We start from the raw sequence: 23,005 nt of genomic DNA, 5'->3' as shown, positions 1-23,005 counted from the left end.
CACGACTTTGGAGATAAAACGAAGTCGCGCCATAAATTTGGAGATGAAGTGAAGCCAGGCCACAACTTTGGAGATGAAGCGAACCATACTAGACTTTGGAGATAAAGCGAAACTGCGCCAATAATTTGGAGATGAAGTGAAGTCGCGCCATCAGTTTAGAGTTGAAGCGAAGTCATGCCACGACTTTGAAGATGAAGTGAAGCCGCGTGATCAGTTTGGAGATGAAGCGAACCACGCCAGACTTTAGAGATGAAGCGAAGCTGTGTCGTGATTTTGTAGACCGAATCATTGAAGATGGAGTCGAGCCATGCACACCGACCATGAATTTGAAGATGAAGTGGAGCTATGCATACTGATCTTGAGCTTGAAGATGGAGCGGAGCCATACCCACCAACATTGAACTTGAAGATGGAGCGAAGCCATGCACACCGACCTTGAACTTGAAGATGGAAGTGGAGCCATGCATGCCGACCTTGAACTTGAAGATGGAGCGGAGCTATGCACATCGACCTTGAACTTGAAGATGAAAGTGAGGCCATGCACGCCAATCTTGAACTTGAAGATGGAACAACATCGATAGAGCCTCTGAACTTGAAGATGGAAAAGCATCGATGAGACCTTCGCGTTTGAGTTTAACAAAGCATCGACAAATCCTCCGTATTTGAGTTTGACGAAGCATTAGCAAATCCTCTGCACTTGAGCTTGAAGAATCAGTGAATCCTCTGCATTTGAGCTTGAAGCATCGACGAATCCTCCGCACTTGAGTTTGATGAAGCATCGATGAATCTTCACATTGAGCTTAACTTTGCGACTTTGAGCATGAAGATGGAATTGCAAAGCCTCTAGACTTGAGCATGAAGATGAAGCATCGATGAAGCCTCTAAACTTGAAGATGGAGGAGCATCGATGAAGCCTCTGAACTTGAAGATTGAAGAGCATCGACAAAGCCTCTGAACTTGAAGATTGAAGAGCATCAACGAAGCCTCTGAACTTGAAGATGGAGGGGCATCCAAGTTTGATTTTAAAGAGGAAGCGAAGCGCATTCCAAGTATGTGCCTTTTATTTACTGTGCTAGCTTCTTAGAGGGATGAACATCTTCAATCCATTGTGTTGCATCCAATAGGGATGAATATCTTCAATCTGGAGTGTCATTCTTTAACGGGGATGATCAACATCAATCTTGTAGTATCATACTTAGGTGATTGTGGTACATTTTCTGATGAACTAAACTTAAATTTCTTTAAGTTTTTTTCGTACCTTTAAAGAAAGGGATCAAATCATGATGTAGTTCAAGTTTTTTTTTTTTTTTTTTTTTTTTTAACTGGACTGAACTTGAAGTTTCTTTCAAGTTGCCTACATACCCTTCATAATGATAGGGATGAAGTCATAATGTAGTTCAAAAAGAATATTTTTTTTTCATGTGTGACTGAACTTAAATTTCTCAAAGTTGCTTACGTACCCTTTATAATGACAGGGATCAAGTCGTAACGTAGTTCGTACAAAGATTTTTTTTTGGACTATTCATATTTTAAGCTCATGCGGGCCAGGAGCATCATGTAGTTTAGGCTCTTGCGATGAGGAGCTTCTTCATTTAAACTTTAGAAGCTCTTATTTCAGCATGGTTTTGATCATCCTCTTCATTGGTAGGATTTGTCAATATGATGAGTTTTGGCTTCACTATCAGGGAACCTTCTATATTTATGTCAACAGAAAATTTCCTCTTCATGTGTGAAGGGACACGACTGTGAATCTTTTTGTCGTTGTTTTCTTCATGGAATGACGTTGCCTTCAAGATTTTCATCGTTCCTTTATGTTGATCGCTTGTTGTCTTGAGACGATCAAAAACAGATGCTGAAGGTCGATCTTTCTTTGATGTAGATATACTTAGTCTTTTGAAGGCTGAAGTTCGAGTAGAAGTAGTCGTTGGACATTGGTCTTCTTCTCCTACCGTGGCCATACTCAATCTTTGAAAGACTGAAGATCGAGCACTTGAAGGCTTAATACGATCGAAGACAGAAGTTTTTTCCTTCATTGCTTTTGAGTCATTGACTTCTTCGGCAATTATATGATTGTTGTCGACTTTCACTATGCCGACAGTGTGACATGCAATAACTTCTAATACTTTCTCTAGATGATTAATGAAAAAGCTTCTAGGGAGAAATTCTGCCAAAGTTGTCGGCCGTCGGAATTGAGAGGAGTCCTTGTCTTCTTTCTTTGCAAGCTTAGGTTTCCATGTCATTTTTTTGCTTTTTTTTTTTAGTCTTGTTCTTTCTTCTATAGCTTCGATAGGAACGCGACTCTTTTTGGATGGAGTATGGCTGTCTTCTTTTTCGACGAGTCACAACTATCCACCCTTCATTGTCATCTTCAACGAGCTCATCTTTCTTTTTGGAGTTTGCTATTTGAATCTCTTGTTGGAACCGAACAACTATAGGCTTGAATGCTCCAAATTAGATCAGGCTTTGTCTTTGAGAATGGGACACAGACAACATTGGAACACTTGAAGTTGCCGCTACTGTAGCGTGATTTTTCTGAGCTATTTCATCCAAATCGAGCTCAATCTTCTTTTAACGAGCCAACTTTAGAATTCATTCCTTTAGCACGAAGCACCTTTCAACTGGGTGACTAACGACCCGATGATACTTGAAGTAGTTAGGATCATCTACTTTTCCTGCTTGTCCTGACCGCTTGCATTCCGACAGCTGAATAAGTTGCTTCTCTAACAGTTGCTCTAACATATCTGCCACATCAGAGACAGGGAATGAATAAACCTTCTCTTATCTTCCTTTAAGAGTTGGACAATGCTTCTTGCCCTCATTGTGCCTTCTTTCAAATTTTGTTTGTTTTCCTTTGGAGAAAAATTTCAGCGGGGTCACATGAACGACTATAGATTCTTTTGTGGCACTATCCACGATCTTTTCAGTGCCTTTGGATTCATTCTTGTATTTTCTCCCTTTCGGGACTAGAAAATCTTTAGTTCCTCTATTGCCGATGCTCAGCTCCATATCATGAACGCGTGTTGCCAACTCCTTAAATGTACAAGGTTTTATCCCTTGTAGGATGTACAGAAGCTCCCAATGCATGCCTTAAGTGCACATCTCCACTGCAGATAATTCAGTGAGTCTATCTTTGCAAGTTAGACTCAAAGCTCTCCATCGGTTGATGTAATCGATGACTGTCTCTCCCTTCCACTGTTTAGTGTTCGTTAGCTCCATCATGCTAACAGTGCGCCTTGTACTGTAGAAACGTTTTAGGAACTCATTTTTTAGCTGTTCCCAATTGTCAATCACTTATGGTTCAAAATTAGTATACCAATCGAAAGCATTTCCTTTCAAGGTACGGATGAACTGCTTGACTAGCTGGTCTTCTCTGGTTCCTGCATTTTCGCAGGTTTCAATGAAGTATGCAACATGTTGTTTTGGATTTCCCTTTCCATCGAACTGTTAGAACTTTGGAGGTTGATACCTAACTGGCATTCTCAGGTTGTTGATTCTCTTTGTGTACAGCTTGGAGTACATAAAGAAGGACTGTGATGATTTTCCGTACTGAGCCCTTATGGAGTTTGTAATCATATCCTGCAGCTGTTGAATTGACATGGTGGCGACAGAGGTAGATTGTTGTAGCTGGTCTTCCTGCAAGACAGTCTTTCCTTTGTCATTGGCTTTTGTAGTTGGAGATTGACTCGACTCAACAGTTTCTCAAGCCTGTATTTGATCTCTTAAAGCAGCGATTTCATGAGCTCTTCAACAACTTTCATTAGGAAATTTATCTTCCTTTCCATCTCTGCCATGACTGACTTAGTCGTTACGTTAGTCACCATGATAGATACTACATCAAAGTGTGATTCTTTATCTGATGGATCAGTAGCAAAAACATAGCTGTCAAACAAGGGATTTTCTTTAATAACAATCCCGCCTTTAGTAGATTCCATTAGTTGTTCTGTGATGACAGAGTTTATGTAAGTATCGCTGACGACGGTAGCTTTAGATACAACTTTCTTTGGTGCCATTTGTAAGTTTATTGACTTTGGATGACGAGAGAGAGATGAAAGGTAGAGAGGTCCCACTGGGCGTGCCAATTTGTTCGCACGAGATTCCAAGAGAAATTTATTTCGTGGAACTTGAACTTTGTATTTGTATTAATTTTGTGGAAAGTGAGTACAATTTCTAATACATAGTATTTTGATGCTTTCAAAATAAATTATAATCTTTAAGCTGGTTGATCTTCTTGAATGATCAGCCTTTGGGCTTGTTGATCTCCTTGGGTGATCGGCCTTTGGGCTTGTTGATCTTCTTAATGATCGACCTTTGGGCTTATTGATCTTCTTAGATGATCGACTTTTGAGCTTGATGATCTTCTTGGACGATCGGCCTTTGGGCTTGTTGACCTTCTTGGACGATCGGTCTTTGGGCTTGTTGATCTTCTTGGACGATCGACCTTTGGTTTGTTGATCTTTTTGGATGATCTTCTTGGAGGATTAGTGTTCACACGTGGCTTTCGGAGAAACTTGTTTCGTGGAGTTGAACTTGAGTTGGTGTTGATGTTGAGATTGATTTGATGCAATGTGGTTCGATCTCTAGTACTTGATTCTCTGATTCTCTCTCAGTTGGGTGAATGTACTTGACTTGAAGAAGAAAAGCACCAAACGTCTTGAAAGAGTGTTTGTGTCTTCAAGGGTCTTCAGTCTTCAAGCATGGTCAGAATGCTTGTATCTTCAAAGGACTTCAGTCTTTAAGCGTGATCAGAATGCTTGTATCTTCAAAGGACTTCGGTCTTCAGAATGCTTGTATCTAGAAAGGACTTCAGTCTTCAAGAGTGGCCAGCTTTAGGAGTCAAGGAGTCTTCTGATGGTAGAGAATTCTCCCTAAGCTCTCTGGAGTATAGAATTGCTAACCTCTCCAAATGAGGAGAGCTTCTCTATTTATAGAGTTAACAGGTGAGTTTGGGCTTGGTTGATCCATGGGCCTGACCTTTGGGCCCAATTAGTTGGATTTGGACTTGGTTGGTCCATGGGTTTGGCCTTTGGGCATAATTAATCGGATTTAGGTCTGATTTGACATTTGGGTCAAATTCAACCTATTTTTGGGTTTAGTTGGACTTTGACCCAAATAATAATATCAAATTGGACCAAATTAATCTTATCTGATTCAACGGTCATGATAAAACCACGTGGCATCATTGAAATGTGTCTTTAACTTCAATTCAGGACATATGCCAACTCCTAATTGAGCCCAAATTTAATGATTTAGAATTTCGTTATTAATTTAGTAAATGATGTGGCAACTTGTAATTGGTCCAAAATTTCTCATTCAACAGCTAGCTTAGAATGAATCTTGATGAGTTTTGAGTAAAATATGCAAGTTTAGAATGAATCTAAAGTACTAATTATTGGTTTGTGGATAGACGAATTATTATCTAACCATGATCTTTTTATTGGAAGATTTATGTATAGTTTTTTTGTTTATGGGTGGTGTAAGTACTAATTGATATTTGTGAGGGGGAGAAATGATTATTAATATTATAGAAGTGTTTGGTATTTCTGATTGTAGTTTTGGAGAGGCACGTGGTTCCATATGAGTGTTGGATATGATAATTTTAATTATTGTTCTATGGAAGTGTGTTATCGATATACAAATGTTGGTTAATGTATTTATTCATAGTCGATAAATATTTATAGAATGGATTGGAAGTACTAATTGTTGTTTGTGAATAAATTATTATAGAAGTGTGCTTAATTGCAGGTAATTTTGTATTTAGTTTTGTGGTAGTGTATTGTTGTGTACTCTATTGTTATATTTTAGGTTTGTTGTGCATTTATAGGTGGAAGAGAAATATTGTTGGCTTGCCATGCAGAATATAACAAGCACACATTACAATAAATAATTTTTTTAATATTTTTTTAATAAAATATGATGATGGACATTTCTCGACCCAACACGAGAGATATAATATCATTTTTAAGTCTTTGAGCGATAATAAAAATGGATTGGACAATTTAAAAAATGAGGTATAAAAAAAGGGACAATTATTGAACAAATTTGGTAAAAAACTAATATTGAAGATGACGTACAATGTCGATTTTAAACCGACATTGAAGATGGTGTACAATGTTGGTTTTCAATTGAATTGAAGATGATATACAATGTCGGTTGAACCGACATTGAAGACAATTGGTACTGAAATTTTGGTCAGCTATAATGTTGGTTTAAAACCGACATTAAAGACTTTTTATAACACGATCTTCAATGTTGGTTTCCAACTGACATTAAAGCCTTTTAGTGTCAGTTTTAAACCGATATTAAAGCCCAAATTTCTTATAGTGCTAACAACTTATTAACTCTTCAAAATACAAAATAAAATCAAATAAATACAAAAATTAAAACATTAGTCAAATTTCACTCAATTAAGTTATTACTTAACCAAAATCAAACATAACTCATTCAAATTGAAAAAACTACATATTTAACTTTCATATATGTTAAATTTGTACATGAACAACATCTAATTTAAAGTTTCTATCTAATTTGAAAATTTCTAAACTTTGAATTTAATATACATAATTAAATTTATTTGTTTATATTTCAATATTCAAATGTTTCACTACTTTTCATAATAAATACCCAACATATACACATACATACATACATATAACCCTCACGAGTTTGAAGACTGTTAAAGAATACTGCTTCAATAATTGAAAAGACCAATAGTCTGCTAGAATAGTTAATAAATTAACCTCTTAAATAAAAAAAAAATAAACCATAGAGAAGAGAAAGTTACAAAAATGAAGAAGATGAAAAAGAAAACCTCCCTTATGATAAGAAAAAAAGGGTAAGAAAAAGCCATTTTATAGGTATATGAAATGAAAATATTGTAGACTCTTGAGATTCTATCACTTCTGATATTAAATAATTTAATATAATTAAATGATAATAAATTTCTCTTAATTATGATATTTATGTGATTAAGTGAAATGATTCAATTATGTGAATAAGAATGTAGCTCAACCTATAATATTTATACTAGTTCGATTCTCCCACCACACACTTTAATTACAATATTTTTTGAGAAAAAATCAATTATATATGGTAAAAAAATATTGACTTATTTTTAGGCAAGTGGATGGAGTGAATTTGAATGGATGAAAGATATATATGAGACTGGAAAGTGAAATTGAGAGAGGGATGTGAAGATAAGCATGAGAGGGAAGGATGGTAGAGTCCAACTACTTAAATGTGATTAAGCGAATTTAATTTAATATATTATTTAGTAATTATTTAGTAATCAATTATGGACGGCATGTTTTTGTAAATTCTAAATTCGACAAAGGATAATATAGTTCAATTTTTTTTTTCTTTCAAATATTATAGATTATCTGACACGTAGATTAATTACATTTTAAAAATAAATACAAATAAAAGTTTAAAAAATCATTACAACTAATCATGTAAATATACTTTTTAGTACAATAAAAAAAAAGAGATTGAAAACATAAATCTCTCCATTGTTATTACATATTGTATATCTTTTGAATTATACTTAATTTGACAATCACGTAAATACAATCGTAAAACTGACAAAGAAAAATAAAGTGAAAAAGTTGGAATTTAAAACATTTGAATGGGATAAATACACAAAACTAATAACATAAATTAGTTGACAATAATTATAAATTATAAAGTCGGCAAATGACAATGATATGAAAAAGTTAAATTTAGGAAAAAGCTTAAAATAAAAAGTTTGTTTAATTATTGGTAAAATTTATGATTTTATGTTTAATTATGATTGTTAATGTCAAATTTTAGACTGAGGAGAACTCACCTGACCTTCACGTGATACCAATAGTGAATTTGTTTGAAAAAGAGAAGAATATGACTTGTAAAAGAAGAAATTTACATACTAATGTGGTGCTTACCACATACACTCTAATGCTTAGTCAGAAAGTGAAAGAGTGTGGAAGTTAGAGAGAGTTTGAGAGTAAGACTTAAGTAACCTCAGATGAAGTTATAATTATATATTTATAGAAAAAGTTGACCTAGAGTGTTATCTAGGGTTTCCAAATCGCTTTAAGATAATTAGATAATCAACCGGATCAAGGGGTGTGCCTGATTTTGTATTTGGCTAGGGTCGGCCTCGGCCTAACCGAGACCAAGTGTATTCCTTAGACTATATCTTGGGCCTAAAATATTACTTTCGGCAGGGGTATGCATAAAATATGTATCGTTAGGTGTTTGACAAGGGTCAATCTCGAGTTGGCTGAGATTGAGTGTCTTCCTTAGACTATATCTTGGGCATAAATTACAACTTTGGGTTGGGACATGCATAAAACATGCCTCCTCTATCTTGGACCAGGCTTAAGCCATACCCTTTTCTTAGGTCCATTTCGGTCTTTAGTTACACTTTCAATTCGTATCACGTTTTTTTCTTGATTTTGTCGTTTCTAAATATCAATTATACCATCCGATCTAAAAACATCCCTAACAATAGCTAATAATAAAGGGTGGAATATTAAAAGTTTTGAAAGTTTAATAGTTGAATCATTTTTTAAATAAAAGGTAAAAAAATACATTGCAACGGATAGTTTAAATATATGCGTAAAATTGTCAAATGAAAAAAAAGTGAAAATGTAGAATACAAACAATTTCCAGAGAAATAGATTTATCAATTCAATTCTAAAAATTAGTTCTAAAATTTATAACATTATTACCGACAAATATAATTAAAGTTAAATTATACAAAATATTCCCAAACTTTATACTTTGTATAAAAAAATATCTTTGAACTTTCAAAAATTTCAAAAATATTCTTAAACTTCTAAAAATAATTCGAAAATATCCTTACTGTTAGTTTTGATAACTAACACAAAACTTATAAAAATGCATCATTTTAAAATTTAGTGATCAACTAGAAACTAAACTAAAAAAATTAGATATAACAATATAACATTGTGAAATTTAGAAACTAGATTCAAAACCTAAAATATGTTTCTCTAAAATAACTGAAAGAAGCATTCTCTCATTTTTTGACTATCAGATGAATGAAACAATTCAGACAATCTTGAACAACATAACCAAAACCAACCCTAAAAATGGATGTTTATGTATGTACTTGATTTGTGGAAATGTCTTGGATGATTCCAGGACAGTTATAAAGTTAGAGTGAAAAATACTCAGACTTGGAGCTTCCTAGATTTGTGTTTTTTTTAAGAGTGTGATGTGAGAGTGTTTTGGGTTATGTTAAAAAAAAAAAAAAAATTGTAAATCACATATCTTTAAATTGATTTGAAATGGTGGTTGCGGTCATGGTCAGTTTTTCTCAATAAAAGTGTATACATACAACATACTATGATTGATTCAAGTCATTGTGAGCGAGGAAGTAAGAGTGAGTATTAAGAAAAATGAGTAACGTCAACGGCCATCACACGTGCTTTAAATATTTGGTTCAATAATTTGACCATGTGATGATGTAAGTAGAATATAAAAAAACTTAACGTTCGTTAGGTATGCAATATAGATTCTCTTCTATGCTTTAGTGGATATATATTTAGTCGACAATCTAGATTCTAGTTTGAAAACAATTTTCAATTTTTATGATCAAATAGTGCACCTTTTATTTTGTCAGTTTGTCTAAAATTTGAATTTAAAATGGCAAAATGTAGAATTATGTTTAAAAGATAAAAGTATTAATAAATATATAATTTCATATGGTAAAGTCAAATCATTTTTCTTAAATTAAAATATTTATGAAATAATATTATAAATTAATTATATGATATTATAAAATAATAATTACACTACAATTTCAACCTAACATTTAATGGGTAGTTACAGTTTATAAATGTATTATAAAACAATTTTAAACAATTTTTTTTTTAAATTAAAATGAATCTATTGCCAAACATATATTTGAAGACATTAAATACTATCATGTTCTCAGATCCCACTAGACGTGTTGGACTAACTTGCTAAAATGAAACAAAACTCGAGGTATATTGTTAACCATTCTATACAATATCTCTTACCATTATTTATTTATAAGATGGAGTTCTAGGCCCAACCAAAACTTAATTCACATTCTCCATATTTCCATCCACATTCACTCTCTCCCAAAATCTCCTTCAAAATTTTTATCCGCCATGGGAGCTCTTGAGGATTTCGATAAGGCTTTCATCCAAGCTCCAGAGCACCGCCCCAAGCTCGCCGTCTCCGAAGCCGATGGTATTCCCACCATCGACCTCTCTCCCATCTTCAACTCCCCCGGTGGGGATTTTCCCGACGATCTAGTCCGACAAATCGCCTCTGCTTCCTCGGAGTGGGGATTCTTTCTGGTGGTCAACCACGGCGTCCCGTCCGAGAAGCGGCGGCGGATAGAGGCCACTGCCCGGGAATTTTTCGGGCAGAGTTTGGAAGAGAAGAGGAAAGTGAGGAGAGACGAAGGGGTTGTGACCGGCTATTTTGATACGGAGTTGACCAAGAATGTCAGAGATTGGAAGGAGGTGTTTGATTTCATGGTGGCGGATCCGACCGTCGTTCCGGCGTCGCCGGAGCCTGATGACGACGAGTTGACTCATTGGACCAATCAATGGCCGGAATACCCACCGGAATTCAGGTACGTCTCACTACTGTCCAATTGCTAAATTTTAGGTAAAATGATATTTAAATTTAGATTTAAATATTACCTTCGTCCCTATATTTGCTTGCTTTAATTTATTTTGTTCTCTACACGTGTAAAAAAAAAAAAAAAAAACCTATTTTGGTCTCTATATTTTTTATTTTGATACATATCTCATCAAAATATTCATTTTGGTTCGTGCACTTTAACTTTGATTCATTTTCGTTCTTCAACTTAAAAAAAAGTACCATTTTGATTTCTAAAAAATGATATAAAAATAAAAATGAAAGGACCAAAATGGTTATTTTTTAAAAGAACAAAATTAAAATAAATATATCAAAAGTATAGAGATTAAAATCAAGGGAAAAAAATTAAGTAAAATAAAAAATATAGAGGACAACTTTATTTAAACCTTAAATTTACTCCAAAATGATCATTAGGGGTGTACATGGATTGGTTTTGGTTGGATTGAGTTGAAAGTGTTTTTTGATTGAGTTGGTCAAATTGGTAATTCAAATGACTCAAAATTTATATACAACCCATGCCTAAAATCTCACAAAATTCAAATATTAAATACCAATTATCTATTATATTTATTGTAAACTTTAAACAAAGACAAATACTATAACAATTTAATTTTTTTTAAAAAAAAATTTACAAATTAATTAATACAAAATAATCAAACTTTAAACAAAGAGAAATATATATATGTATTTTATTAATATATATAAAATTCAGATTGAGTTGAATCAACTTAAATTTTTTTTAGCCAATTCATGATTCAACCTAACTCAACAAAAATAAAATAAAGTTTAATTCAACTCAATCCAACCCAACCATTATATTTTGGGTTGGATAGTCTGAATTTTTTAGATTATCGGATTTTTTGAACACCCCAATGATCATATTAGAAAACTAAAAAAAAAAAGATAAATTATCAAATCAATCATATAGATAAATTATATTAAATTTCAAAATGATCATATTAAAAAAGAAAAAAGTGTGAACTCCTAAGAAAAAATCCAAATCCCAACAAAATACCGGAATCTATTCCAAAAACATGTGAAGGACGTTTCTTATCTAAGGTTTTTTTTTAAAAAAAAAAATTTTTTAAGATAAAACACTTTAGTTCTAAAATTTAAAATTTAAAATAATAAATTAAAGTTGATAAGTAATTGACTAATATTTTTTTTGGTAAAGCATTAAAGCGCGTTTTGAATGCATTAGGGGTGTTCAAAAAATCTGATGATCCAAAAAAATCAATCAACTAAATCCAACTCTTGGATCGAGTTATCAGTTCATTTAGGTTGGGTTGAGTTCAAATAAATGAAAACTTTATGGGTTGGGTTGGTTCATGAGTTCTCCTAAATAATCAAAACCAATCAGAACCAGCTTGAGCTTATCATTAATTTAAAAAATATATATATATATATTTAAACTTATGATACGATTATATATACATATATTTATTTTATGGTTTCATTTAATTCCTTTATGTTTTGTATTTATTCTCCAACAGCTCCTAAAAATAGTTTTTAGCACATTGCAAAGAAATTTTGCATTATATAAATTGAAATTGAAATTGAAATTTTAGTTCAATATATGAAAATAATTAAATCAAATTTTTACATATTAACATTTTACTTTTTAGAATAAACATTTAAATAAATGATCTGAAACCAACCCAATCCAAATATTTCATGATTGGGTTGGGTTTTTTTTAATAAGAGTTATTTAGATTGAAGAAATTCATAATTCGAACAATTGAGTTTGGTCTAAAATGTCCTTAAACCCAACCTAATCTAACCCATAAACATTTCTATAATGCATTTTAGATGCTTAATTTTAAAAATAAGTCATTTTGGAAAAAAATGGAGTTTGACTACTATTTAAAATATTTTTTTAAATATAATTTCAATAATTTTTATAAGAAGTGTTTAAATAAAAATGATGTTTTTTTTAAAAAAATTTTTTCAAGTAAAATCAAACGGACCCTAGTTATTCGAATTTTATATTAGTTTATCCAATGTTACCAAGGTTTTTTTTTTGTGTTTTTTTTTCTTCTTTTTCTTCCGCTCATCTTTCTCTCTCTTCTTATAACCTGATCCTCCTCCAATGGCATATGCCACCTCAATCACACTATTAAGAGTGAAATAAAAAACGAAAAAAAAAAATCGATCGAAGTAATCATTGGATTGGTTTGATTTTTTTTTGTATAAAACTGGACATATTGGTTTGTGTTTATATAAAATAAAATATCAATTCGATCTTAATTAAATCAGAAATCAAACCAAATCAATCATAAATATACTTTAAATTTAGATGAAGAATGTATCATTAATATTTTATTATATTTGATGATCAATGAACTTTTATTGCTTTTATTACTTTTAATATTTTAAATAGTATGATGCATTTAGGTTTGTTGTTTACAAATTATCAATTATTATTATCTAAACAAAAAGAAAAGAAAATATCCAATTTTTTTTTTTGTAAAAAGAATATGTCAAATTTTAATTTGATTAAAGCAAAATTTTGCTCTATTCAATTTCCCATTTTATAAAACCAATCAATTCGATTTAGTTATCGATTGGTCTCAAAGTTGAGAAAATCGTATCGATTATCACTTCTAGCCATTACCATTAAAAGAATAGAAGAAAAGAAGAACAAAAAGTTGTTGATGAAATGTCGGTTAAAGTTACACATTCTTCCATGGACGAGAAAATAAATAAATTGAGGAAATAGAGGAGAACAATAAAAAGATTTAAAAAATAAGAAAAAGATCACAACATAATATAAAATAATATAAATCTAAAAAACATTGTCACATCAATTAAAATGACCACATCAACAATGCAACGCCAATTTTTGTTAGTCAGTTAAACCAAGGGATAACCATTTTCAAAACCTCACAAACTAACATTTAAAATCTTTTATAGATCAAATACTCAAGTCTCAAATACTAATACTAAAGTAGATTATACCCAAAATATCTAAATACAGCATATTAAAAATATCCAAAACAGTTTTTTTTAGAAAAATATCCAATTATCAAAACTAGTTACAAATCTAAAATGCAACAAGTTATTTATTTATTTATTTTTTATTTTTTATTGTGCATTTTGATTTTTGATTATTCTTCAACTAGTTATGGTATCACATTATTGTTGCCAAAAATTTAAGTCTTCTACCTCCACACGGTGTTTAACTTAAAAGAAAAAAAGAAGGTCGAAATTTTAAATTAAATTATAAATTTATATTATAGTATTTAAGAAAATTATTTTAAATAACAAATCTATGATGGACTACTATTTGTGTCTATCACGAAAGAGTAGTCTATCACAAAATAGCAGTCTATCACAAATAAATAAAGAAATTTTGTTATATTTATAAATATTTTGGTTTATTTTCTTATATTTGAAAACAATCCTAATATTTATTTGACCCTTATAATTTAGAAATTTTGTCGTAAGCAATTCCAAGGAATTTTGTTGAATAGTGTCTTACTTTGGTGTTTATGAAATGTACGGTTAATTTTGTAATTCTAATATTACCAATCATTTTTATTCTTAAATGATACAACTATGACTTGTATTAAAGCTCCGCTTGCTAACCATTTTGTTTTTTGTTTTTATTTTTGAAAATTAAGTTTATGAATAACTTCCACCTCCCAATTTATTTTTTTGTTATCTACCTTTCGCTAGTTTAAAAAACTAAGCCAAATGTTAGTTTTCAAAAAGTTATTGTTTTTGAAATTTGACTAAGAATTCAATTATTATACTTAAAAAAATATGTAAATCATTGAAAAATTGGGATGAAATAGGCTTAATTTTTAAAAACAAAAACTAAAAACCAAATGGTTATTAAATCGGACTTAACTTAAAAAAAATTCAACTAACATTAATAAAAAAAAAAAAAAAAAAAAAAACTAGAAGTCTGTTGAAACACATTCTCAACTAGGATTAAATCGAGACAAAACTTATAATTTTACCTATTTTGAGATTGACATGATTGAGCAGGGAGGCTTGTGAGGAATATGTTGAAGAGTTAGAGAAACTTGGCCACAAATTAATGGAACTGATCGCCGTTAGCTTGGGATTGCCAGCAAAAAGGTTTCGAGATTACTTCAAAGAGCAAACAAGTTTTGTGAGACTAAATCACTATCCATCGTGCCCATCCCCGGAGCTGGCACTCGGTGTCGGCCGCCATAAGGACCCCAGCGTCTTGACGGTGCTCGCTCAAGACGATGTCGGAGGACTAGAAGTGAAAAGGAAGAGAGATGGAGAGTGGGTTCGAGTCAAACCTGTACCCGATTCTTACGTCGTGAATGTTGGTGATATTACTCAGGTATGTAGTAATACCATTTTATATATATGATATTTTATCCCCTAAATTATGTTCGAATTAACTTGTTTAGAAGCAAATTTCAATTAAAATACAAATCACTCTTTTATACTAATAGGTTTGGAGCAATGAGAAGTATGAGAGTGTGGAGCATAGGGCTATGGTAAACAGCAAAAAGGAAAGATATTCCATTGCCTTCTTCTTCAACCCATCTCATTCCACCATTATTGAGCCTTTAGAAGAGCTCATTAATCCCCAAAACCCTCTCAAATACAAATCTTTCACTTATGGGAAATTCCTTGCCAACAGAAAACGCAGTAACTTCAAGAAACTTAATGTTGAAAACATTCAAATCTCCCACTTCAAGATCACCCACTAGTTTCTATATATTACTCTATTTAGGGACTATCTGATTTAAGGTTTGATTGGAAACTCGTTGATAATATATGTGAACTTGAAGTAATAAATGTTAAAGGGCATTTGTATAATTAATGTATCATCACAAAAAAACTATAATTAAGTTTGGAAAAGGTAAATAATTGTGAAACTTGAGGATGATCAAGTTTAATTAATGTGATCCATATTCGTCATTGGTGTATTTTGTGTTCTTGTATTGTGAAATAATTGACTTTACTATTAGAATTAGAAGAAGGCATAATTACAAAAATTACGTGGCAAATTCCAATGGTTAAGCTGCTATATAATTCAAAATATTGAAACCCAAGACCCAATAAAAAAAATGTACCATTTTGAAATTAGAGACAAAATCAAAACTAAACTCAAAATTACTCATTAGCAAAAATGTAACATTTTGAAAACTAAAATTTGACTTTATTTTCCATCCACTTGAAGAATTTTGGGCTTTAATGTCGGTTTAGGGCTTTAATGTCGGTTGACAACCGACATTAAAGATAGTGTTATTAAAGCCCTTTAATGTCGGTTGTCTTTAATATCAGTTTTAAACTGACATTAAAGGGCTTTAATAACACTCTCTTTAATGTCGGTTGCAACTGAAGCCCAAGAATCAAATGAAGCCATTTAAACCAATATTGAAGCCTAGAATCTGTCCATTTTATCAATTATTGTCTGTTTTTTTAAAATTCCATTGTCGAATCCATTTTTTCGGTCAAAAAGTTAAAAACGACATTATATGTCTGGTGTTGGGTCAGGAAATGTCCATCATTATTTTTTTATTAAAAAGTATAAAAAAATTTGCATGGCAAGCCATCAATATCTGTCTTCCACCTATGAATTTATCCACAAACAAGAATTAATATTTCCAATCCATTACATATACTCATCAAATATGAAATAAAAACACTAATCACCAACATTTGTAGAACAATAACAGACTTTCATAGAATACTTACACCAAGCCATCATTTCTCTCATTCACAAATATCAATTAGTACTAATTCCATGAATACTTAACACCAAATACCCCATTAACCAAAAATATTATAGATAAATCTTCCAATAAACAAATCATGGTTAGATAAATTTGCATTCATTCTAAGTTAGCATTTACATTCTATTGAGACAAAAAAACAAGAATTACATCCTTACACAAATCAGACAATAAAACTTGCCAATTGAGTTCGAATTACGTCAATCTCTTCTTGGGTATATGCATTTTTTGTATTGAACTACAAAGAGGAAAAAAAAAAAGATAAATTCAACATAAGTTTACATCCATTTATTAAATTAAAGTTAGTATATAAAAAATAAATAATTTACGTACAAGGCTAGTAATGGGAGTAGTAGGATTATGCACTATTTCGTATATATACTTTTGCATATAGTACCCGCATCCTACAGAATCTAATTGACGGGGGCACTGCATATAAAGAAGTTGAAAACAATTATTCTTATGTTCGAATGAACATAGATTGTTAAAAAAATGAATGTAAATTTACCTTTACAGGTTTCCATTTTGGAGAAGACCGATGATGTTGGAGATCGTGCTTGGCTTGCCATGTTTTCAATCCACTAAATAGTTTGAAAACATTAGTTCAACATAAGTACTTCAATTAAGAGCTAAGAAAGTTCAATTACACTTACATATTTATAACTCCATGAAAATCCTCTTAGATCTTACTTCGAAGAGAGTCCAAAACATAAACACAATTTTCTTGTAGATTGATTACAATCAATATCCAATGATAACTATAATAAGCAACAATTTTGTTATATTAGTACGTGTATAATGAAAATTAAAAATAACATAAGAACTTGTATTTACTTATTCTGTGTTATATGGAATAAGGACTAATTGGTCTAAATTAGCCAATTCTAGTTGATTGGCTAAATTTTTGGATCAAATATCTTGAGACTTCACGTGTGGCGATATTCTAGCTCGATCAATTATAAAACCCTTCTTTGTAATATCATGACCACATTCATCCCAAAGATACCTAAACAAAGTAAAAGTTATTATTTAACATGAAACAAAGTATACATGAGTGAACTTAGATGACTAATACTTACGCAATGTATGTCAAAATACACATGTAGCCTATTTCAACCATATTACAATATTGGATTAGATCATCGCGGCCTAAATAAATAAATTTGTCTCTTCCAAATATATGCTCATCCAAAGTGATACGGATTATGTCTACATCGTTCATGTTATGCATGACATGTCCGTTCAAGAGTTTGATGGTACCATTGGCGTCAGTATATTTGGAGGACTGGCTGAAGCTCTTAATTGTTGAATGGTCCTACCATAACCAAAGTTATACAAATTCAAAGTAGGAAAAATAATAAATAACCAAACTCATATACTGAAAAAGAGGCATACTTTTTTCTCGTCAACCATAACTACAAGTTCACGAGGCCATGTTACGAAGTTGTCCATTACTTGATTTAAGGACTCTATTTTACCCTTCACAGAAATTGGTATTGGCAAATCTTCTCCCATGACAATGTCAATCAGAACTTTAACAGTTAAGCATGACACATCATCATCAAATGCTGTGGCTACTGCAACAATATTATCTATAGTTCCTATAGCCAAGTGGCATGGTGTCCCCTTAATAAATTTAAAAGAACTAATGTCATGCATGGTTAAACATGTACAATATGATTAAAATTTAAAAGTCACAAAAAATAAATTACCTCCAAATATTTTTTAGGCATCTTCTCAGTATCTTCTTCTTCAGATGCACTTAGTGCAACACTTCCAACAGATGATTTGGACTGATGAGATTGTCTGCTGTGAGTTCTTTCTATTGATACTTTACCATGTCGAACATTTTTTTCATTAGAGCCTCCTTCAATTTCTTGGCTCATTGAGGATTTTGGTTTTATTAATTTGAAATATTGGGAATGAGAAACAAAATCACCCATTCCTCTAACACGTCCCCAATGTTCCTCTGTACCCAATGCTTTGGTCAAAACATCTTCACCTTCATAGACTTGCAGCCAATTTATCTTGTAAAACATATTACAATTTTCACACAATATCTATATCATCACAAGTTTCAGACATTATATATATGCCATTTTAAACTTTGCACAATATAAACTTACAATTCGATTGGCACATTCTCGAGTAGCTTCATCAAAGTATTCATTATTTTTTCCTTTTCTTGCTTCTTTCCATAAAGTCGCCCGATAAGAAGGATCACTCGATAGGTTCAACATGAACATACATATTTAATTAGTATAAACATATTAGAATAACAAATATAATTTAAGTAAAAAAACTTACTAATTCTTGGACAAGATTCGCATAACCTTTCCAAGAAATGTGATGATTATATACATATTTCACACGTCTTTCTTTTTGAAGACGACTGATTTCTTGTATAAGAAATCTAGTTGGAGTTACCTATCAAAACAATGATAATATTGACATTTAATTAATTTATTTAGAATGACTTACATCCCATTTTTCACTCAATCGTTCATTAACGAACGATGTCCAGTGATCTTGCTCTATATGAGAATATTGTTGGGGAGGAAATTGTAAAACCGAAGGTTCATCCTTAAATGGAAGTATGAACTTTTGAGCCAATGTAGTCTTCAAAGTCCGAAACTCCCTAGATGCAGACATAAGTATACCATGTTTGGACTTAGAGTCCACATCGAACGACATCTGCATAATGAAAAAAGTAATTAAGCAATAAACTAATAAACTACTATGCACATAAATTAAAATTTTAGAAATCATATTGCTACACAATCAAAAAGTTTATCCTTTAAATGGTTTGGAACTTTTTTCTAAGAATTATATGTTATAGGTATTTGTTGTCGAACACAAACTCCTATATAACTTTGCATCTTCTTTGCTTCAAATCCAATCAATTGTCCATGTTCATTATAATCAATGGTCAACCGTTGTCTAGATGTTCTTATTTGTGCCAACTCAAACATTGTAGTTGGGCCACGTGGAATACTTATTTCGCTATGTTTTTGTGGGATCATATTTCTTTCATCATCGCTGCTACTTGCTGAATTTTCCATGTTAATCTGCAAAAAAAAAAAAAAAAAAAAAAAAAAAAAAAAAAACACACAAAAAGCATATAATCGTAATATTTAAATACATATAACCATAGTAAATGACATACCATGTTTAATTCATTATTTATCAACTCATCTACCCTCACAATCATTTCTAATGTATGTGGATGTTGTATCATCAATCTCAATAGATGTATCAACATTGGGCATTCTTTGCATACCTCCATAACCACATTCTTGTAGCATATTTCCTATTTCATCTTCATAAAAATCATCCTCAATCATCCTCAGTTGTTTGTTGTGGAGATATTAAAACAATTGACCAACCTGAATTGCGGAGTCTTTTACATAGAACACTTGTTTTACTTGGGAGGTTAAAATAAATGGGTCTGATTTATGTCTAATACAATTGAGGCCCACAATAGTAAACCCAAACTCGTCTGTTTTGACTCCAGTTCTATTCTCAACCCAATTACATTTGAATAAAATAAATGATAATCCATGATAGTTAAGCTTACATATTTCTTGTATAATATCATAAAAGGTTGTATCTGACATGACGGAGCTTTTGTCCTTAGAACTAGAGACTTGCATTGTGGTAGCCGTTATACTAACTCCACTATTTTGAACTCTCCTAACATCATCGCGATTCTTTGTGTGATAGTAGTAACTATTGACCACGTAACCAGAATATTTTGCCACAATTGGACAAGGTCCATTAGTTATCCATCTCAAAGAAGGCGATATGGAATTTTTGTGAACTATGAGAGCTAGTGCAACTTACGATATATTTCATAATATTTAGTAGTTAACATTTAATTATACATCAAATAGTAGGCCTTTAGAGATTACCCGTGTGGACAACCACCGACTGAATGTATGATTATGCTCTTCTTGAAGCCACTTTCCACTTCTATTTTTACCAGAATTGAGCTTAGACAAAATATTCATATGTTGCTTATTATAAATGACAAAGTTAGTAGACTATTGAATGATCAAGTAACCTAAAACGAGAATGAGATGGAGATCTACATACTCGACGTAAGGAAGCACATCATTTACATTTTGAATGACATAAAGATGAGCTTGATCTAACTCACCCTTACTTGGTCTGATAAAAGAAGTAGCTGACAATGCTCTATCAATGTTTGAGTTCGCTTTCTTTGTTGATGAGTTCAACCCAATAGAATTAACACCAGATACGAATTCAGAACAAAATTCTATTGTCTCTTCGACAATATAATTTTCTCCAACACATCTTTTCGGTCGATTTCTATTTTGTACATAAGTTTTCAACACTTTCATGTATCGTTTAAAATGATACATCCACCTCAAATAAACAGGTCCACAAAACTCAACTTCTCTTATGAGATGCACTACAAGGTGTACCATGATGGTGGAAAATACTTTTCTAAGAGGCATAGAGTGACAACGATATCCTCTTGCACATCCTTTAACTGAGAAGAATCGATCGCCTTGCAACATATAACATTAAAGAAGAAGCATAGACGAGTAATTACAAGTCTTACATGTTTGGGTAAAATATCACGAATGGCTACCGGTAATAATTGTTCCATAAGAACGTGATGGTCATGCGACTTAAGTCCATAAAGTTTCAAATCTGTGTGTGATACTAAACTTTGAATGTTCGATGAATAGCCTTCAGGTACTTTAATTTCTGATTGTACCTTACAAAAGCTCAATTTCTCAGTTTGTGTTAATGTATAACATGCGGGAGGTAAAAAGACTTTTCTCTCTCCTACTTGAGGGGCTAACTCTGATCTAATGTTCAGTTCCACCACAGAAAGAAACCCATCGAAAGAGGTTTGTGTTTCTTTCGGTGGGTTGGGTTTCTTTCGGTAGATTGTCTGGTGGATTTCGTGGGATCTAATGTTCATGTCCGGTGGGTTTCTTTCGGTGGTGGAACTGAACATTAGAGCAGAGTTAGCCCCTCAAGTAGGAGAGAAAAAAGTCTTTTTACCTCCCGCATGTTATACATTAAGACTTGTAATTACTCGCCTATTTTTTCTTCTTTAATGCTATATGTTGCAAGGTGATCGATTCATCTCAGTTAAAGGGTATGCAAGAGGATATTGTTGTCACTCTATGCCTCTTAGAGAAGTATTTTCCACCATCATTCTTCACAATAATGGTACACCTTGTAGTGCATCTCATAAGAGAAGTTGAGTTTTGTGGATCTGTTTATTTGAGGTGGATGTATCCTTTTGAGCGATACATGAAAGTGTTGAAACTTATGTATGAAATAGAAATCGACAGAAGGATGTGTCGGAGAAAATTATATTTTCGAAGAGACTATAGAGTTTTTTTTTCTGAATTCGTATCTAGTATTAATTCTATTAGGCTAAACTCATCAACAAAGAAAGCGAACTCAAACATTGATAGAGCATTGCCAACAACTTCTTTTATCAGACTGAGTAAGGATGAGTTGGATCAAACTCATCTTTATGACATTCAAAATGTAAATGATGTGCTTCCTTACGTCGAGTATGTAGATCTCCATCTCATTCTCGTTTTAGGTTACTTGATCATTCAATAATCTACTAACTTTGTCATTTATAATAGGCAACATATGGTTATTTTGTCTAAGCTCAATTCTAGTAAAAATAAAAGTGGAAAGTGGCTTTAAGAAGAGCATAATTGTACATTCAGTCGGTGGTTGTCCACACAGGTAATCTCTAAAGGCCTACTATTTGATGTATAATTAAATGTTAACTACTAAAATATTATGAAATATATCGTAGGTTGCACTAGCTCTCGAAGTTCCCAAAAATTTCATATCGCCTTCTTTGAGATGGATAGTTAATGGACCTTGTCCAACTGTGTCAAAATATTCTGGTTACGTGGTCAATAGTTACTACTATCACACAAAGAATCGTGATGATGTTAGGAGGGTTCAAAATAGTGGAGTTAGTATAATCGCTACCACAATACAAGTCTCTAGTGCTAAAGACAAAAGGTCCGTCATGTCAGATATGACTTTTTATGGTGTAATACAAGAAATATGGGAGCTTGACTATCATGGATTATCATTTATTTTATTCAAATGTAATTGGGTTGAGAATAGAATTGGAGTCAAAACAGACGAGTTTGGGTTTACTATTGTGGACTTCAATCGTATTGGACATAAATCAGACCCATTTATTTTAGCCTCCCAAGCAAAACAAGTGTCTATGTAAAAGGCCCCGCAAATCAGGTTGGTCAATTGTTTTAACATCTCCACAACGAACAATTGAGGATGATTTTTATGAAGATGAAATAGGAGATATGCTACAAGAGTGTGGTTATGGACGTATGCAAAGAATTCCCAATGTTGATACATCTATTGAGCTTGATGATACAACATCCACATACATTAGAAATGAATGTGAGGGTAGATGGGTTAATAAATAATGTATTAAACATGGTATGTCATTTACTATGGTTATATGTATTTAAATATTAAGATTATATGTCATTTACTATGAGTATTTTTTTTTTATTATTTTTTTTTGTTTTTTGTTTTTTTTTTTTTTTTGCAGATTGACATGGAAAATTCAACAAGTAGCAACGAGGATGATAGAAA

General features: G+C 32.0%; 2 protein-coding genes across 4 annotated transcripts in view; one reads left to right on the top strand and one right to left on the bottom strand.

The window, feature by feature from the left end:
- Positions 1 to 9,928: 9,928 nt before the first annotated feature.
- LOC150036192 (protein LATERAL BRANCHING OXIDOREDUCTASE 1-like) lies at positions 9,929 to 15,553 on the top strand. Its single transcript, XM_090313716.1, has 3 exons — positions 9,929 to 10,608; positions 14,631 to 14,958; positions 15,074 to 15,553. The coding sequence occupies exons 1-3, from the start codon at positions 10,136 to 10,138 to the stop codon at positions 15,332 to 15,334; spliced, it is 1,062 nt and encodes a 353-aa protein (XP_090169842.1). The 5' UTR covers positions 9,929 to 10,135; the 3' UTR covers positions 15,335 to 15,553.
- Positions 15,554 to 16,401: 848 nt separating this feature from the next.
- LOC120077590 (uncharacterized) overlaps positions 16,402 to 23,005 on the bottom strand; it is a 15,661-nt gene continuing 9,057 nt past the window's right edge. Inside the window, exons 2-11 of one of the 3 annotated variants that reach the window (XM_090313457.1) lie at positions 19,225 to 19,431; positions 18,490 to 19,057; positions 18,076 to 18,390; positions 17,759 to 17,989; positions 17,443 to 17,678; positions 17,198 to 17,369; positions 17,017 to 17,121; positions 16,872 to 16,944; positions 16,697 to 16,792; positions 16,402 to 16,601 (exon numbers count right to left, since the gene is read on the bottom strand). In XM_090313457.1, the coding sequence (XP_090169583.1) occupies positions 17,273 to 17,369; positions 17,443 to 17,678; positions 17,759 to 17,989; positions 18,076 to 18,390; positions 18,490 to 18,609 (999 nt within the window). In that variant the 5' untranslated portion in view covers positions 18,610 to 19,057; positions 19,225 to 19,431 and the 3' untranslated portion in view covers positions 16,402 to 16,601; positions 16,697 to 16,792; positions 16,872 to 16,944; positions 17,017 to 17,121; positions 17,198 to 17,272. Of the gene's footprint in view, positions 16,602 to 16,696; positions 16,793 to 16,871; positions 16,945 to 17,016; positions 17,122 to 17,197; positions 17,370 to 17,442; positions 17,679 to 17,758; positions 17,990 to 18,075; positions 18,391 to 18,489; positions 19,432 to 23,005 lie in introns of all 3 variants that reach the window. The other 2 variants (XM_090313458.1, XR_016529471.1) reach the window with 2 other exon arrangements.

This window comes from Benincasa hispida, chromosome 5 (genome assembly GCF_027475165.1).
Source record: "Benincasa hispida cultivar pf3 chromosome 5, pf3_genome.v1.1, whole genome shotgun sequence".
Lineage (NCBI taxonomy): Eukaryota > Viridiplantae > Streptophyta > Magnoliopsida > Cucurbitales > Cucurbitaceae > Benincasa > Benincasa hispida.
Note: the sequence above shows the minus strand (reverse complement) of the source record. Positions and strands in the feature narration are given on the sequence as shown.

Coding starts and splice junctions, on each gene's coding strand:
- LOC150036192 (XM_090313716.1), top strand. CDS start 10,136: ATGGGAGCTCTTGAGGATTTCGATAAGGCTTTCATCCAAGCTCCAGAG. Junction 10,609..14,630: donor GAATACCCACCGGAATTCAG/GTACGTCTCACT, acceptor ATGATTGAGCAG/GGAGGCTTGTGAGGAATATG. Junction 14,959..15,073: donor ATGTTGGTGATATTACTCAG/GTATGTAGTAAT, acceptor TTATACTAATAG/GTTTGGAGCAATGAGAAGTA.